Consider the following 17,737-nt stretch of genomic DNA (forward strand, 5'->3'; position numbering starts at 1 on the left):
ATGTCAAATTAGATTTTCCAACTGACTTCAGTTCATTTGACCAGGGTAGGCGCTAATGCCTCTCTGCGACTTCCAACAAAAACACGTTACTGGCTAACTTCAAGGTTGTTTCACTCCTGTCTTTGACCTGCCTGTCCTAAGTTTATCATCTGTAGCTCGCCAGAAATATCTTTACTTTTTTGGAAACGATACTGCAAAAAAGTGTTTTCCCCACTGTTTTTGGACTGCTCAACCCCCTTTTCTCCCTCTATGCAGAAACCTCTTCTCGAAGCGTAGAGTGAGGTTCCAAACGGGGCTGGTTGTAAATTGACCTCACCTCTGACCAGCAGGCTGAAGTGGATGCTGTCGGTGTGGACGTCGCAGGTGTACTCTCCAGCGTCGCAGCGCCTCAGCGGGTCGATGGTCAGCGTGCGCGTGTTGCCCACCATGCTGGTGTGGAATCGCTCGCCCTCCACCTGGGTCCAGTCTCGGAGCCAGCGCACAATGGCGCTGTCCCTGGACACCGTGCCTGTCAGGGTGACGCTCTCCGCCTCGTAGGCGGTCACCACCACGTCCTCTTCCTTGTTGACGAAGGTGACCGGATGCTCTTTGGACCAATAGGGAAAGAGAGAGCAGTGACTGGAGGCTCTTTGACCAATAGGGAACCAATAGTGACTGGACACTGCTCTCTCTTTCCAAACACTTTCCAAAATGACATGTACAGGTCTCCCGGACAAACTGTTTATTATTGTAATCAAAAATTTCATTTTGAAATACTCTATATGCATTAAAAAAAAAGCAGAAATTATGCAATATTTCATTCAAATCGATATTTAAACATTATAGTTCCAGATTAAATCGAATTAGATTACTGTTTTGTAAATACTGTATTAAAGGCTGAATTCTAACTGGGGGGGGGGGGGGATTCGTGAAAATCGTGCACTTGGTGAAGTTTTAGATTAATGGCATGATGTTGGGTATGGGCAGTACCTTGAATCCTAACGATGCTCGTCATCTTGTCGCCCACCGCGTCACACACGTACTTCCCGGAGTCCGAGGAGCGGACGTCACGGATCATGATCCTTCTCAGAGTGCCGTAGCTTTCGATGGCGACGCGAGAGTCGTCGTCGCTCAGAGGCCTGTCGTTGTAGTACCACTGGACCGGAGCGGCGGCGCGCGAAACCTCGCAGGCCAGGATCAGATCTTCGCCCGCCATCATCTCCTGGATTTCGGCGTCACTCGAGTTGCCCACGATGGTTACCGGGGGCTCTGTGAGGTAAGAGAACTTTTAGGACTGTTGCACATTATTTAGTCTAGTTAATTTTTATCAACATCGATTTTTTTTTGGTGCTGGCCTTTTACAAGACACTATATGCTGTGATACAACCAAATACATGTATGTATCATATATACTGTATATGCACGCAGTCAGATTGTGTAAATATTGTAACATTGCTACTTGACACTGTAGCAGGAAATGTTGGTGCCTCATCCGCCGCCTAGGAGTTGCACAGAAGCCCCCAGCCAAAGCCAAGCATCTATCACATCACACCCAAGCGTGTTGCATCCCAACTGTCTATTGCAAAATAAACCCACTGGAAGAGCAGTTACAACTGGGCTAAAGAAACATCAAAGCTCAAAGAGGATCAAATAAAATAAAACCCTGAGCCTTTCGAAGGTTGCTGAACTGGAGAATGCCCTGCAGGCCTGGAAATGTGGAAAGGCAGCAGGATATGACAATATTCTCTCCAGAGTCCATGATACATCTTGCCTTGGCCCTTCGAGCCCTAACCTGGCTGACACAACTCTACACCAGGATCATACAGACAAACCTAGATGATCCAAGAAGTTCAATGTGTGCTTGTCCACACAAGTAAACAAACTATGGAGCACTATAGAGTGAAACTATGGAGTGAATGCAAAGGACTTTGCATTCACTAAATAAAATAAAGTCCTCTCTCTCTCTCTCTCTCACTGTCTCTCTTTCTTTCTTAACACTTTGTCGATCCAAAAACTAACGCCTATACGTTAATCCACCGGCTGAATCGGTTTACCTTCTACGGTAACGTGAAAGGTGACGTTGTCGTCGCCGACGTCCAGCAGATACTCTCCAGAGTCTCCCAGTTCAGCGTTGAGGAGGATGAGCGAGCGGAACGCCCCTTCCTCCTCCTCGCAGAACCTCTCGTCGTCTTGGACACGTTGGCCGTCTTTGTACCATCTGGTGGTGCTGGTGTTGGCCCGGGACAGCTCGCATTCCAGTTCCATGTCGTCAGACACCAACACCCTCACTTCTGTTTTCAGGTCTGCCTTCCCGACGATCTTCACCGGAGGCTCTGATGATGATGACACAAAAGTCAATCACCATGATGATGATCATAGAATATTTAATGTGATTAAATTACTGTTATGAATTTAAAAAAAATATTATACGTTTTATCCCACAATAATTTGTAACCCATTTTTTCACCCAGTGCCATTGAGACACAGAGAGAGCAGACGGACATTGTTGTTGAGCATCAGTGACCACCAATTATACGAAGATAAGTTTAAAACATGGGCGAAGCAAGGGCTTCTTTAAACAAAGGGTAGTCTAAATTCAACCTTAAACATTTCCTACGTCACAAATGTCCTTACCTGAAACGTTGACCGTGAACTCGACCTTATCGCCGACGGCGTCGCAGGTGTATTTCCCAGAATCCCCAGCTTTGGGAGAGTGGATGGTCAGCCGGCGGATGAGGCCGTCCTCCGACGCGGTCACGTTGCTGCTCTCCTCCACCCGTCTCCCATCCACCCACCACGTCACCTAGTGTTGGTTTTGAATTAGTTTTAGTCCTAGTCTTTTGAATTCCATTGAATTACTTTTAGTCATATTTTAGTCATCTGAAATGTTTTAGTGTTAGTCAAGATTTTAGTCTATTAAATCTAATGGCTGATTCTAAACTTGGTTGCATGCTGAAAATAGAATATCTACAAGCTCACAACGCGTTTTCAGAAAAATGTGACTTCAGCATAATGTGACTTCTCTCTTCTCCCTAACATTTAGTCGTTTTATTTGTTGACGGAATTGTCAATATATTTAGTCATAGTTTTAGTCATCATACCTTAGTTAGTTTTTCTTCAGTTTTCGTCAGTGAAAAAAGATGGTAGTAAAAAATAGTTTTAGTCGACGAAGAACCAAGACTCACCTCTGCGTTGGGCCTGGACACCTCGACCTCCAGCACCAGCGGCTCGCCGGCCAAATGCTCCGTGTCACCCGACAGAGTGCCGGGACGGGTAAGCGTCACGGGAAGGTCTATAAAACACGGAAGGAGACAAAGTACAGGAATTGATGTTCATAATAATATACAAAAGATAGCTCCGTTTGGAACCTCACTGGTAGCTCCAAGAAGAGCTTCCATGTCAGGATATCCCTGCATCGGTAGAACGGTTGTTGAGCCGTCCAAAAAACAGTGGCGAAAACCCTTTTTGCAATATCGTTTCCAAAAAGTAAAGGTATTTCTGGATAGCTACAGATAATAATCTTGGGACAGACACGTAAGAAGTTTAGACGGGGGTGAAACAACCGCTTACAAAGCTTATGAAGTCAGCCAGTCGGTACCATGTTTTCCCAATGCAATCTTACAGAAGCATTGAGCCATCATCATCAGGTGTCCTTACCTGTAATGGTCACGAGGAATGCCACCGAGTCGTCCTCCGTGTCACACACATACTCCCCGGTGTCCTCCGTCGTCGTCATGGGTAGGACGAGCCGCCGCACGGCCCCTTCCTCCTCCAGGATGAGACAGGAGCTCTCCTCCACCTCCAGGCCGTCCTTGTACCAGCGCACCGGGGCCGAGGCCTGGGAGAGCTCGCAGCTGAGCTCCAGACGCTCGGAGGCGCACTGGGTCAGCTCCACCTCGGACTCCTCGGGGGAGACGATTCGGACCGCAGGTTCTGACGCCGGAAGATGGGTGAGTGGAAGTGTTATTATTAGTGTTTGCAAAAATGAAATACCCTAGGTGGGGTTGACAAAAGGGCCTTTCTGTGTGGCGTTTGCATGTTCTCCCCGAGTCCCTGTGTTATGTTAGTTTAAGATGAGATATTGCATCATATTATATTTATATATTATATTGTACTCTAGTCTGTGACACTCTTCATCCTACCTGTAATGGTAAGCTGGAAGAAGACAGAATCTCCGTCCGTGTCACAGACATACTCTCCAGAGTCCTCCGCGGCTGCACAGAGGACGGTCAGTCTCCGGTACGGCCCCTCGGACGTCACTCGGAAGTTGGCGTCGCTCTCGTCCACCTCCTGGCCGTCCTTGTACCAGCGCACCTTGCCGCTGCAGCGAGAGAGCTCACACTGCAGGCCGACCTCCTCCGAAACGCAACGCTCCATCACCACGTCCTGCTTGGGCTCCACTATCATCACCGGAGGCTCTGCCATTATATTTAAAAAGAGGTACGTTCATGAGTTTGTTTTCTCTGCCATAATACCACCATAATTTGCATACTATGCATGGATCAAGGTTCTTTATTGTCAACAATACCAACTACAAGTAAAAGGCATGTGAAATTCCAAAACAACAGCTACAGTCTGTGTCTCAGAGTAATCTAGCTATGTTAAAAACTAAGTTGCTTAAATAACTACAATCTCTAAAACTATATAATGTGCAAGTGCTCAAGTGCAAAATGCCAATAATTAGCCACAGACATAATGGCCATATAGTCCAGGCCATATACTATAGTGTTCAATGATTGAACTTCAATTTGTACTGTACATACTATACAGCATGTGTATTTTTGAACATTTCTGGAAGATTTTGAATGATTTTATTTTTTAAACACAAATCGTCTCTTGTGGGGGTCGCTGGCACAAAACCTTTTCAGATTAGGGTCCGTGGACCATATCAATGTGTGGGTCCAAGTTTGAGAACCACTGATCTAGGGTGTAGGCTACAGTACTAGTTGGTACTTAAAAGGGAATTCCACTCATTTTCAACATTTTACATATATTATTATTATAACAGCTCTAAAGTATATTAATGACATAGTAAAATGTTGCAAATGAGTGGTTTTCCCCTTTAACCTGACTCCACCAGATGGGGGCAAGTTTACAACACAGCCTCCATCTGGAATCGCTGACGCAGTAGCGATGAACCGAACCGGACCAATCAGCAGCAGCGGCGGGCGCGATCTGCCAATCACCTTCCAAGTAGCTTGAAAAAAAAGGGCCCGCCTTCTTCAGCGATTCGACTGCAGTGATACCAGATGGAAGTAGTTTGTGAAACGAGTGTGAAGAGAGCTACTTCAATCTGGCGGAGTCGGGTTACTACTAGTTACTGCCCAACGCTGCAAATAGTTTATCATTATTAACTCTGTAAGCGACATAACTTGTCCATGTGTCGCTAGCTCTGATACATTTGAACTATACTGACCTCTGACGTTGACGGTGAACTCCATGCCGTTGCCGCCAGCCTTGCAGGTGTAGACGCCGGCATCGGAGGCGTCTGCAGAGCGGATGATCAGCCTCCTCATGGCGCCCTCTGCCTGCAGGGTGATGTTACTGTCACTGGGCTGCACCTCACAGCCGTCCTTATACCTGTGGAACGCCATCAGGTGAATAGGAAATGAATCCAAAGTTTAGTAATAGAATACTAGGTTTCCACTCCTAGGTAAACGTATTTGTTTGTTTTCAATTCTGAGATATGTTTGTGTTCAGAACTTCCTACTGAACACAAACATAGGAATTTACTTTGGTGCTTAATATTATGGCCGAAAGTCTGATCAAAATATTGCTAAAATAATCGTCAAAAAAGAAAGAAAAAAAAACATTGGTTGCAGTCCTACATAAACTGAGCCAATAAAAACAATCTAATTAATTGAGTCAGTGTTCTCACTTTATCATACTGTATGTGCAGCCTTTGTTTCCTGGGTTTTCCCTTTATTTTCCCCACAAAAAAAATCGTGAAAAAGGGTACAAATCTTTGAATATATATTCTTTCACAGCAAACGTTTTTAACTCATATATTCGCTTCTTGGAGGGGGTCCCTGGTACAACATATTTTCAGATGGGAGTCGTTGGCCAATTACATATAATTTCTGGGGTCCACTCCTTGACATGAAGTAGAAACATACTACATAGGTTTTCAGAAAACTGTGATTTAGAAGACATTTGTAGAATCGGGTCTCAATGGGTTTAACTAACGCTCATATTTTTGTCCTGCATACCACACAGTTTCAGCGTCCTCTCTGGAGACCTGGCAGTAGAGAACCACCGGGTCCAGCTCCATGGCACTCTTATGCAGCTCCTCTTCAGGAATGGGAGTGAAGTCCACCACGGGTCCTGCATGGGGGAGAGAAGGGTTCAGACTCTGTGTAAAGCAACTGCAGGTGAAGAATGATGGGCAGGGGGGGGACCATTGTCTCCTGAAAGTGTTAGAACATTGTTGGGTGTTACATTTCATTTAAGGCATGCATGTTGTTGTCTTTGTGGTAAATCCCAGCTACCTGACACCTACAGTAAAAGTCCTAAAGTGTAGGGCAGTCTATCGTTAAGACACGCACGCCCACACACACACACACACGCACGCACGCACGCACGCACGCGCGCGCGTGTGTGCACACAGCTTTTGTGGCTTGTAGTGACCATTTGTTAGTGGTAGTTTTTGACCATAATATGGCCAGTGCACTAAATGTCGGCACCACTTGGCACCCTGAATATTCCCTTTTAGTTGGTTTAAACTGGAACTCTGCAAAAAACACTCATTCATCATGACACAAGTAATGTTTTAGAATCAATATAATGATCGGCTTGTACATCAATCACAAATTTCAAATAGAAGCTGCAAGACAAGGAGGCAATTAGATGAAAACACAATGTTACGACATTCAACGGTAAAAAAACGACGACATCGACCCTGATAACAAGCGATTAACCGCAAACCCCTGATTTATATTAGGTTAAAACCAACACGTTGCCTTTATAGCATCTCACAACAAAGAAACACCAGTAGTCTTCAGCCTTCGTTAATATCACCTTTGACCTCGACCTTAAACGTAGCGAAATCGTCGGCCGTTACACACGTGTACACGCCCGAGTGAGACCAAGCGACCGACTGGATGAGCAGTGTCCGCCTGTGGCCTTCCTCCAGAAGGTCTAAGCCGGGTAGGTTGAAGACCTGCTCGCCGTCTCTGTACCAGTACACCTGTCCGCACGGATCCGTAAGGTAGCACTGGAGGGCCAGGGGCTCACCCTCCTCCAAGGACTTGGTCCGCTCATCCTCAGGGATCTCGTAGAACTTGACTGGAGCCGCTATATTTATATGAGCGTTTGGAGTCGGGTTAGTGTGGCAGATGAGACATGAGGAGTTTAGAAAAAATTTCAATGTGCAGGTCAAAATAGACTACTAATTTTAACTAATTTGCCGGCTAAGAACAAATTCAGTCACCAGCTGGTGGTGTTGCGGCGTTAAACATGTGTTCAACCAGTTGAACCCAGGCATCCCTATTTCGGGCCTGTCGTTGGAGGTGAATGGTTGTGATGGCATGATGTTCGGCATAATGGGGGTTATTCATAATTTGAAAAAGAAAGAACCCCTCCACGCACGCAGACACGCACGCACAGACACACCCAGGACATACCTGCCACCTCCACTTTGAATTGGACGGCGTCCCCTGTACTTTCACAGGTGTACAGGCCCGAGTGCGACGCCTCGGCCGTATGGATGACGATCCTCCTCATGTTGCCCTCCGACTGGATGTTGAGTCCGTCGCCTATCTGTAGCTCCTCGCCGTCTTTGCACCAGCGCACCGTGGCGGTGGGGTGCGACACCTCGCAGTAGAGGACGATGGACTCGCCCAGCTCCACCTTCTTGTTGGCGTCTTGCTCCATCAGCGGGCCGAACTTCACATCGGCAGCTTGGCGGGCAACGGAGGAAGAAGACGTGACATTAATGACTCGTCGTAAATGCCAGTGCATGGTGTAAAGTAGGGTTTTTATGTGGGTAATATGTGTATTTTTGTGTCTGTGATGTCACAGACACTGTTCTCACTGCTGGATTACTCCAAGGACCATTGCTGCACTCACCCCACCTTGTGGAGAGGGAGACGGCTGTCTTACTGACACAACATGTAGTCCAAAAAGTTGTGTAGTAAAAAAAATCTAAAAACTGTGTTTCTTGTCTCCCAAACATTAAAATAACATCTGGTTGCAAATGGGATGAAATGTCCCTTTATGTACTGTACAATTTTTAGGTATTTGTACTTTTATTTTAGATTTCCTCAGTGTCATGGACACTGGGCCCACTTCCTTCCTGAACTACAATTCCCGTAATGCTTTGATGCGCTGCTCCTCCGTGTGGATAAGGGGAGGGCTGTCTTACTGAGACAACATGTAGTCCAGGAAGTAAGTGAGTCCAGCGAAAATCTAAAATATCTAAAACCACATATTACACACATAAAGACCCTCAGGAAAGTGTTCTAAATCTTCTAAACGTGTGTCCCTTCTTGTAGATCTGCTATTTTAGAAAAATTGTCAATGTGTGCAAATCTTTGAATATATATTCTTTCACAGTGAATGTTTTTAACTCGTATGATATCTTTGCTTCTGGTGGGTCCCTGGAACAACATATTTTCAGATGGAGGTCGGCGGCCAATTACATATACGTTTTTGGGGGTCCTTGACATGAAAACGTTTGAGAACCACTGACATCGAAACATACCGGTAGGTTTTTCAGAAAACTGTCAGGATTTCGAAGACATTTGTAGGAGAATCTGGTCTCATGGTCTCAATGTGTTAAACATACAGTCTTTTACACCTACATTTAACCTTGAGGACCGCTGAATCCCGGACGCCGTTGGCTATGAACGTGACCTCCGCTGCGTCGTCTGCGGTGCACGTGTCGCGGATGGACAGGGAATGCAGCGTCTCGCAGTGCTTGACGCAGTAGCGGCCGCCACTCTGCAGCTGGGTGCTGTTCAGGAACCACGTTCCGGCCAGAGACGCCGACAGTTCGATGGAGAAACGGGCATCGTCTCCCTCTGTGACCTCACAGCCTTGGAGTTGGCTGCGGATCTTGGGCCCAGGCACTAGTGAATGACAGTGTGAACAGTAAAGATAATAATTAGGGATGCACTGATATGGTATATATGTTCTTGGTCGAGACCAATGTTTCAAATAAAAATCACACCCGTGTGTCAGATATGACCTACAGTATGACAAATAGACATTTATAAGAATCGTGGCAATTATTGGCAGAGGTTTTCCTCTGACATGCATATGCCGATTTGCTCAGTGACAGACAAAACAAACATTAAACTCTGTCCATTGTCAATGACGTTTTTAATGTTTATCAAGACAAAACAAACCCCTCAACAATTTAGCTGATACTGATACCGATATTCATATGTGCATAGGAGGGGTTCTAGCCCCTCCTATGCACAGCTTTGTGTGTAGGTGTGTTTGAGCACGGACTGTGTTTGTGCACGGATTGTTTGTGTAGCACGGAATGTGGTGATTTGATTGGCTGGTGTTTTAGTCTCGTCCGGCCTCCTCCTAGAGGAGGTTCTTGTCCAAAATAATTATTAAAAATAAATGAAAAACCCCCTCACGTATTAGAACAATATCAGTCACCATAAAAAAAGGTTGGGTGTTTTCGATGAATCTATCATCATGGTTAAAATGGAGTTTGAAGTTATAATGGGTTTGTATAGGAAGGGGGTGTTTTCGATGATTCTATCATGGTTAAAATGGAGTTTGGGTTTGTATAGGTAGGGGGGAGGCAGCTAAAATAAATATAAAATATCTAAATACTGAATCAAGTAACTTAAACTGTCTGGGGTGTTCACATAGTAGACGATAAAATTACCAAACGATTTTTGAAAGCGTAATATCCCTAAAAACATTTGAGTACTTTTTCCACCACTGCCGATGGGACTGATATTTCTCTCTGTTCTCTCTGTGTCCGACTCACCCAGGTGCACGACATTGGGGAACTCCACGTGGCCGCTCCGCCCGTACTTGTTGATGCAGCAGACCCTGAAGCGGAAGTTCCCCTCGCACGGCACGCTGTCCCCGGTCACCTCCGTCGAGGTGGCGCTCTCCGACGTGAAGCACTTATGCCACTCCTGGGAGCCCACCTCCTGCCTCTCCACGACGAAGATGGAGCGCGTGGTGGTCTGCGGGGTGGCGGGGGCCGGCACCCAGGTGAGGAGGGCACCGTTGGTGGGGCCGTCCATGTCCATTTTGACCCCCGCGGGGCAGGTAGGGGGGCTGTGTCTCGCAGCTGCAGCCAGAAAATGCATTGTGGAAGGATGGGGAAAAGAAAGAATAATAGTCTACTTGCCAGCCCATAGAGCTCCATTGTGAACACGGACATGCTGAGTACACCAAGGTTTTATGTTAGAAATGTTTAGTATAAATCCCCAGCATGTAGAAACTGCCAGATGCTAACTTGCGTATGTTGAGCAATTTTCATAATTGGCATAATATGTGACCATACCATTAACAACCTGCTAATGCATGGTTGGCTGCGGGAGTACAGCGCTGACTGACAACCCCTTTAGATAATCAGCGTAACAAAAAAAAGGGACGTCATCTCCTGTCTCCAACCTGGAACCGACTCGAGCCCGGAACACAGACCCTGATTGGGTTCAAAATCTGGACAATGCTAATTTATCACTTTCATTGCTTTTATGGGTTGGGCCCTGTGTTATCGCTGCTTGCAGCTATATTTAATCTTTATACTTGGACAATTTAATGAAGTGTTAATATCTCTTGTTTCCTATGACGTACCTTTCACTTTAAGCCGCGAGGACGTCTTTGACCGTCCTGCCACAAACGTGACGACCCCCGTGTCATGATGGGCAACGTTGACGAACACCAGGATGTGGGTTTTCCCAAAGGACTTCAGGATGGTCTGGTGCGACTCGCGAAGCGGCAAGCCATCTTTGTACCAGCTGACCTCCATATCGTCAGCCTCCACCTCCACACAGAAAGCAGCGTTCTCCCCCTCCATTACCTCCAGCTTACGGGGAAGTTTGCGAACAATGGTACCTAGAATATATTAATAGAACAGTAGTGATCTTTCACTTAAGTAAAAGTAGCAATGCCACAATACACTGTAGAAACTAGAAAGTATTGGTATATCCAAATATACTATATAGTATAATAGTTAAATCACTATATTCTGATAGTTCCAGTTCCAATTTTGCCTGCTCATATATTTGTGTCATCACTTACAATTCCACTTGTTTCATTTGTATCCTGATGAGTATGACTGCGTTCTATATCCTGATTTGATCAAATTGGTATCCTACGTATGCAGACTCCTGTTACTGAACAAACACTCTATAGTAATGAGTACTATCACAATATAGTCGAGCTTTTTAACACTTATTTCCTCATTATTATTATGCAATTAGTAATGCATTAATTTGCATTAGTTGCAAATTTGCATTTGTAACTATAAGGTTTTCTTCTGGGTTGTAGTATAAGTTTAATTATAAAATGCAAAATAAAAGTAAAAGTACCTAAAACATGTATTTTAAGTACTTGAGTAAAGGTAGTTTGTTACTTTCCACTGCATGGAATATCAAAACATAGACTCAATCATGTACATGCCAGCTGGCTGGCAATAGGCTCTAATATTTTGGAAAGAACTTGGATCCCGCCCCCTTCCCTACTTCCTTCATTGGTGTTACCACTGATACTAATGAAGGCTCTGTTCCATTCTGGTCACACAGAGTCAGGGTGCTGCTATGCTGGCTCACTGGAAACACTCGGCTACACCAGTGGGTCTCTGAGTGTCCTTGAGTGGGTTCCAAATGGCCCTGTAGGCCTGTACAGGTGTGTAACTCTGAAAATGTACAAATGGAACTAAATTGACACTTATGGGTCCATTTGGTTCCATTTGTACACTCAGAGTGGTGGGGGTCCTTGAAATTAAAAAGCTTGAGAACCACCACTGAATGGAACAGAGCCTTAATTAGTATCATCGCAAACACCTGTGAAGGAAGTAGCAGGGAAGGGGCTCGGAAGTAGGAAGAGTTGTTGGCTGTGGCAATACCACTACAGATTGTTCAAATGTAGTGCTAAGTTCTGACAACACTGTTTGACCTCGGCATACCTTTCACAGCCAGCTCTGCGATGCTCTTGCCACCGTCCGGCATCTCACACAGGTACACCCCATCGTCGTCTGCGCCGACGTCGTGGATGGTGAGTCTTCGCTTGCCTCCTTTCTGCTCCATGGCGTATTTACTGCTGGGCATCAACCTCTGGTCCTCGAGGTACCAGGCGATGGGCATGGACTCCTCCGGCACCTCACACTCCAGTACGGCTGCGTCTCTCTCCCTCACCTCCACGTCTTTCAGAGGACGCCTGAAGCGCACCGCTGGGCCTATGGAGACCACAGACTAAAGTTAAGTGCCAAAAAGTGTGCTTACTGTAACTAAGCACACTTCTACATGTACAGTTTACATCTAATATAACTTCTGTACGCTTGTGCTTGACCGGGTTGAAATGTCCTCGCGTGATGTACTGTAGTGTAGGCCAGCTAGGGTTTGGCTTGTGCTGAGGGCCTGATCGAGGCTAAACAAAATTCTACAATTTTCTTCTAATAAATACTGCCAATTTTCCACTGTTGGATCACCATTATTCTCCATTTGCTGACATAGCTTTTATATATTAAATACTGGACAAAGACAACCAAAACTACGTCGCTTACATTTCATGAGCTTTCATTTGTCATGTTTCACCTGACAAAAACAATGATTAACAACAAACGAAAATGATAGTCTAGCGGCTAGACTATCATTTTCGTTTGTTGTTAAGTCAGTTTTTTGAAGATTTTTTGAGTGGTGCAACCACTCCATTACGGAGCTGTGTGTGGCTGGCTGGGTCTGAGCACTACGTGTGTGGCTGGCTGGCTGGCTGGGTCTGAGCACTATGTGTGTGGCTTGCTGGCTGACTGGCTCGGTCTGAGCATATCAGTTTCATGAAACACAGGAAATGATGTTGTAATAATTTCCTGATAGATAGATATTATAGCAGTGACTGACTGAGACATCGAGCGTGCGTCCGCAACTGGTTGTGGCCCCCATCAAGTGACCTTTTGACCAATGCGGCCCTCGCCCCAAGTTGAGTTCGACACCCCTGGTCTAGCCTAACGGACAGCTTACAGTTTACAGACAGCCTGTGCTTTCTATAGCTGCCATTCCATAGCCCATGATTCATGTACTAAAAATATAGCAAGACACGAGTGCCTTGTGTAGAGTCAAGGGTCACAGTTGGGAGGCAATAGGCGTTGGCGATGGAGAGTTGGAATAGTTGTTGACTATTGAATTGTTGTTGACTATTGAATTGTTGTTGACTATGCCGGTCTGCTGTACTTCATTGGTACAGGAGTGTGGGGAGCTTTGATATTGATGCTTGAATATCTAAATGTGCAGCAGCTAAAATAATAATGTACTTTGAATAATACTATACACTAATACTATACAGTACACGGCCGATCTACAAGCTCACAACAAAATAAGCCCCATGTATCTTTTTTTTATTTTTTTACCTACATATAATGGCATGCAGAATTTGGGGATGCCATGGTTAAAGTGGTTAAGCTGGACTCAAGCTCTGTAATTATTAAATCAAAATGTGAGACAAACCTAGTACAGCTGATGCTGCCAGTTGGCAAAGTGTTTTCTATGATGGAGCTATGTGGCCCTAGACTTATCCCTTCCATTATGACGGGATTAGGAGGAAATGATTAGCAGTTAGAAACATGACGTCTGTCATGCCGTTTCTACTGTCCATACAGAGCGATTGGTGGCAGGTGCAGTTGGGACTTAAAGGACCATAGCAGTCTAATTTAGATTTACTATAAAGCCATTAGCAGAGATGGATTGCCCCCGTCTCCAAAACATGTGTACATTCAGTAAGTGTATGCAGTGCATACTTTAGTAGATCTCAACATACATTATAAAATGTCATTCACTGCCATTCATGTTGTTGAGACTTTAAAGTTAGGTCATTCAGATTGAAATTCATCCTTTTAAAAGTCACTACTAGTCATATACCTGTATATATGTAATCTTTAATTAAGGAGTAGTGCCACTTTTCAAAATATTTGTTTGTTAAATCTGTGTGAATAAAATGATATTAACATGACATTATGAGATAATGAAAATCTAGATTTTTCTAAAAAATAAATAAAAAGAAGCCAAGCCTACCTTTGACAGACAGGTGAACAGCGCTCAGAGTGTTTCCCAGGGCGTTTGACGCTGCACACACATAAAGCCCTGTGTCTTGCACCTTGCTGTACAGAACCTTCAGCGTGTAATAACCCTCTCTGTCCTCAAAGATGAGGTGGCGTCTCCCGGCATCTAGAGGCACTCCATCTTTCTTCCAGATGATCTCGGGTTTTGGCTTCCCGGTCACAAAGCAGCGGAACTTTGCATGTTTGCCCTCTGCCACGGCAAACCGTTTCACTTTGGCCGAGTTGACGGGCGGCTCCTCTGAGTACCTCGCTAGGCTGTGCCTCCCTCCCCTATGTTTCGGCGACAGCAGGCCGCTAGAGAGACCATTTGAAGACCTCTTGCTATCCTCCCGCTCCGGAACAGGCTCCACCAATAGAACGGCGCCGGCTAGTGCCTCGCCGTGGCAGCTAACGGCCCTGCAGGTGTAGACGCCCTTGTCCGGCATGCGTGTGCGGAAGATCTTGAGCTGGACCCAGCCCCCCTCTTGTTTGCTAACGCTGAAGTGGGTGCTCTCGAATATGTCGTTCAGCTTCTTGCCATCTTTCTCCCAGACGACCTCGGGGAGGGGCGTTCCCCAGAGTTTGCACGAGAAGGCGGCGTCCTCTCCCCGGTCCACGCGCAAGGACAGAGGCTTGATTAGGAATCGAGGCTTATCGGCCGGCGGCAGGTCCGCTTCACCCGGAGGCTGCAGTCTCTCACCGACGTTACCGTTGCATTTCGCCGATTCTCCATTCTGTCGCTCGCCAAGTATACCACTCAAGGTTTCACCATTTTGGTTCAACGGTGCATTCTGGTGCACTTCAGCATGGCCGTTGACTTGTCCTCCCAATTCTCCATTTCCATGTGTCGGCTGCTGCACGCCATTGACCCCTGTATGCCTTTGTTCCCCCTCCTCACTCTGGGCTTCCCCTTCCACTTTTAGGGTGGCTGCGGCATAGGTTTCTCCTATGCTATTTCTAGCCTTGCAGATGTACTGGCCGGCGTCCTCCAGGATGACTCTGGCAATAGTCAGCAAGTAAGCCTTTCCGTCCTCTGAGAGTCTGTAGCGTCCCTCAGTCGAAATCTGAGTGTTCTTGCGCTCCCAGATCACATCTGGTCGGGGGTCACCACCTATCTGGCACTTCAGAGTGACGGTGTCACCCCACTGTGCCACTACCGGACGTGGATAGCCCAATACGCGTGGGGCACCCCCAAAGATGTCCATGGCGATGGTCTTTTTATTTTGAGCTCTTTCTAAGTTTTTGAAGGATGAACAAAGCTTTATCTGGAATCTCCTCTGAAAGTCCCAGTCGTCTTGGATATATAGAAGAGAGAAAAGAAAAAGTTTACTTTTGTGGCCATACAAATATAACATTTATAGTTAATTAACATATGTAAACAAAGTCATCATTTCAGAATCTATAGTTTTTTAAACTGAGAACATGCTATATTGGCTCAACTCTTCTCCTTTCCATGACTGTTAGAATGCTTTGTCCTCTCTGTGTCTGTGTATGTCTCCTCGGGTTTACAGTTGTCTTAGCCAGCTGGCATCGCGTCACGTGACAAAGTATCTAATTTGGGAAAGAGATCAGACAATCTATACCAAAATGACTCCCATCAGGGATTTGGACCGCAGGGTGAGCTGAATGACGGTTTCCAAGTAATTCAAATGTCTTAAAATGCCAGTGACCGCAGCTATACTAATGTTAAGGGAACACACTGAGCTCTGAGCATCCAGCCTATGTTGACAAGTCTTTAACAGCTGGTGCTGTAACTCATTGAAGAGTGTATTTATAAAGGTGTGTGTGTGTGTGTGTGTGTGTGTGTGTGTGTGTGTGTGTGTGTGTGTGTGTGTGTGTGTGTGTGTGTGTGTGTGTGTGTGTGTGTGTGTGTGTGTGTGTGTGTGTGTGTGTGTGTGTGTGTGTGTGTGTGTGTGTGTGTGTGTGTGTGTGTGTGTGTGTGTGTGTGTGTGTGTGTGTGACATCACACCTGCAGTCAGTAAAGCTAATTGCTGTGGAACACCCTGACCCTACTACAAATGTTTAACCACATGGACGTCCCGATTCTGGGTATACAGTAGCGTGATAGATAGCAGGTGAACATTCTGCAAAAACAACAGGCGAACATTTGGCGGAAATAGCAGATGACCGGCTACCGGAAGGTTGATTGGCTAGCTTTTGGATGAAGATATTTAAATAGCAGATACCGGCTACCGGAGGGTTGATTGGCTAGCTTTTGGGTGAAGATATTTGGTGTAGAAGGAAAAAAGGAGGGGACCAAGCATATGTGGTTTTCTTTCTTTTTTCCCCTTTTCTTTAAAAAAAATAAGCATTAAATAGCTCAATATTCTGATAATTATTGCTGTGTACATAGTGTATGTTCAGTAACAGGAGTCTCCATGTCTCTCCAACTTTTTCTTAAACAGAAAATGCATTTTCAGGTAGGATACCTATTCTATTTCTGTTTATTAAAGACCTGGAGAGACGAGGAGAACCCAGTTACTGAACAAACACTCTATATAGCAATGATTACTATCCGAATGTAACGATTTAACCTTTTAATTATTTGTCATTCACTCATACTGGTAGGCCTACTAGCAGTAGAATGCTGCTGTGTCACTAATGTCTGGTACCGTACCGTCTGGCACATGCTACAGTATAGCTACCGTAGCTCTGTGATGGCTGTCCTGATGCTGATATGATCTAGGACACTGTTTCTCAAAGTGGGGTCTGGGGACCGCCAGGGGTCCTTGAGTGGGTTCCAGAGGGTCCAGAGCAAAATGAGGAACAGTTGAAACACTGAAAGGCACCACATCACCCTTTTGTTCAACCCATCTTTGTATAATAAAGTCCTCACTAATGCTCATTATAAGATGGCAGCATTTCTGCTGTGCTCATTCTGTGTCTCAGAGGAAGGCTGTTCAGTTCAATGTTATGCATGTGAACAATGGCCTCTATTTCAGAATGCAGCTGTAGTTTCTAAGTTTCTATTGGCTTGGAATCCCCATTGATGAGCCAGGTTTTTGAGTGCCGCAAGGCCCTCCTATGCACAGCTTTGTCTGTTTGCACGGAATGTGATGATTTGATTGGCTGAGCACGGCATGTGATGTGCTGTATAATGATGTATAAGAGTGCCCATCACTTCACACGAGTGTGATTTTTTTTTTTTTTTATGGGCACAGCCTGCCAATGAGACGCAAAGTAATTGGAAATTAGCAATTAAAAAAGAGCCGATCTACAAGCTCACGTGTCAAAAGTTGACGAGTCTTTTCTTATGGGGGTCCCTGGCACAAAATATTTGCAGCCAAATAATACTCAAATACTAAATCAAGCCTTGAAGTTCCTATCTTGTTTATATTTCCATAGGTTCCAACATTTCAACAATGTGTATTTTGTTGTTCCATTATAGGCATGTTTTCATAAGGACGATTTGTAGTACAGTTATTAACTACTTCATCATTATGGTTTAGCTTTTCCTTAGGAGCGGTTTGTTTGATGGTGTCATTTCCATCGGCTACACTGTAGCCGATGGAAATGACACTGTAGAAT

General features: G+C 45.4%; 1 protein-coding gene across 2 annotated transcripts in view; it reads right to left on the reverse strand.

Moving 5' to 3' along the window:
• Nucleotides 1-17,737, reverse strand: part of obsl1a (obscurin like cytoskeletal adaptor 1a) — a 29,010-nt gene that overhangs the window by 10,341 nt on the left and 932 nt on the right. The window contains exons 2-17 of one of the 2 annotated variants that reach the window (XM_080758866.1): nt 14,184-15,503; nt 12,086-12,355; nt 10,753-11,013; nt 9,932-10,243; nt 8,781-9,047; nt 7,602-7,877; nt 6,997-7,272; nt 6,189-6,303; nt 5,396-5,559; nt 4,122-4,397; nt 3,637-3,912; nt 3,165-3,271; nt 2,614-2,782; nt 2,034-2,312; nt 970-1,248; nt 317-586 (exon numbers count right to left, since the gene is read on the reverse strand). In XM_080758866.1, coding sequence (XP_080614992.1) covers nt 317-586; nt 970-1,248; nt 2,034-2,312; nt 2,614-2,782; nt 3,165-3,271; nt 3,637-3,912; nt 4,122-4,397; nt 5,396-5,559; nt 6,189-6,303; nt 6,997-7,272; nt 7,602-7,877; nt 8,781-9,047; nt 9,932-10,243; nt 10,753-11,013; nt 12,086-12,355; nt 14,184-15,414 — 4,828 coding nt within the window. In that variant the 5' untranslated portion in view covers nt 15,415-15,503. The remainder of the gene's footprint in view (nt 1-316; nt 587-969; nt 1,249-2,033; nt 2,313-2,613; nt 2,783-3,164; nt 3,272-3,636; nt 3,913-4,121; nt 4,398-5,395; nt 5,560-6,188; nt 6,304-6,996; nt 7,273-7,601; nt 7,878-8,780; nt 9,048-9,931; nt 10,244-10,752; nt 11,014-12,085; nt 12,356-14,183; nt 15,504-17,737) is intronic. The other variant, XM_080758867.1, reaches the window with a different exon arrangement.

Source organism: Protomyctophum bolini, assembly GCF_963924005.1.
Source record: "Protomyctophum bolini genome assembly, chromosome: 24".
Lineage (NCBI taxonomy): Eukaryota > Metazoa > Chordata > Actinopteri > Myctophiformes > Myctophidae > Protomyctophum > Protomyctophum bolini.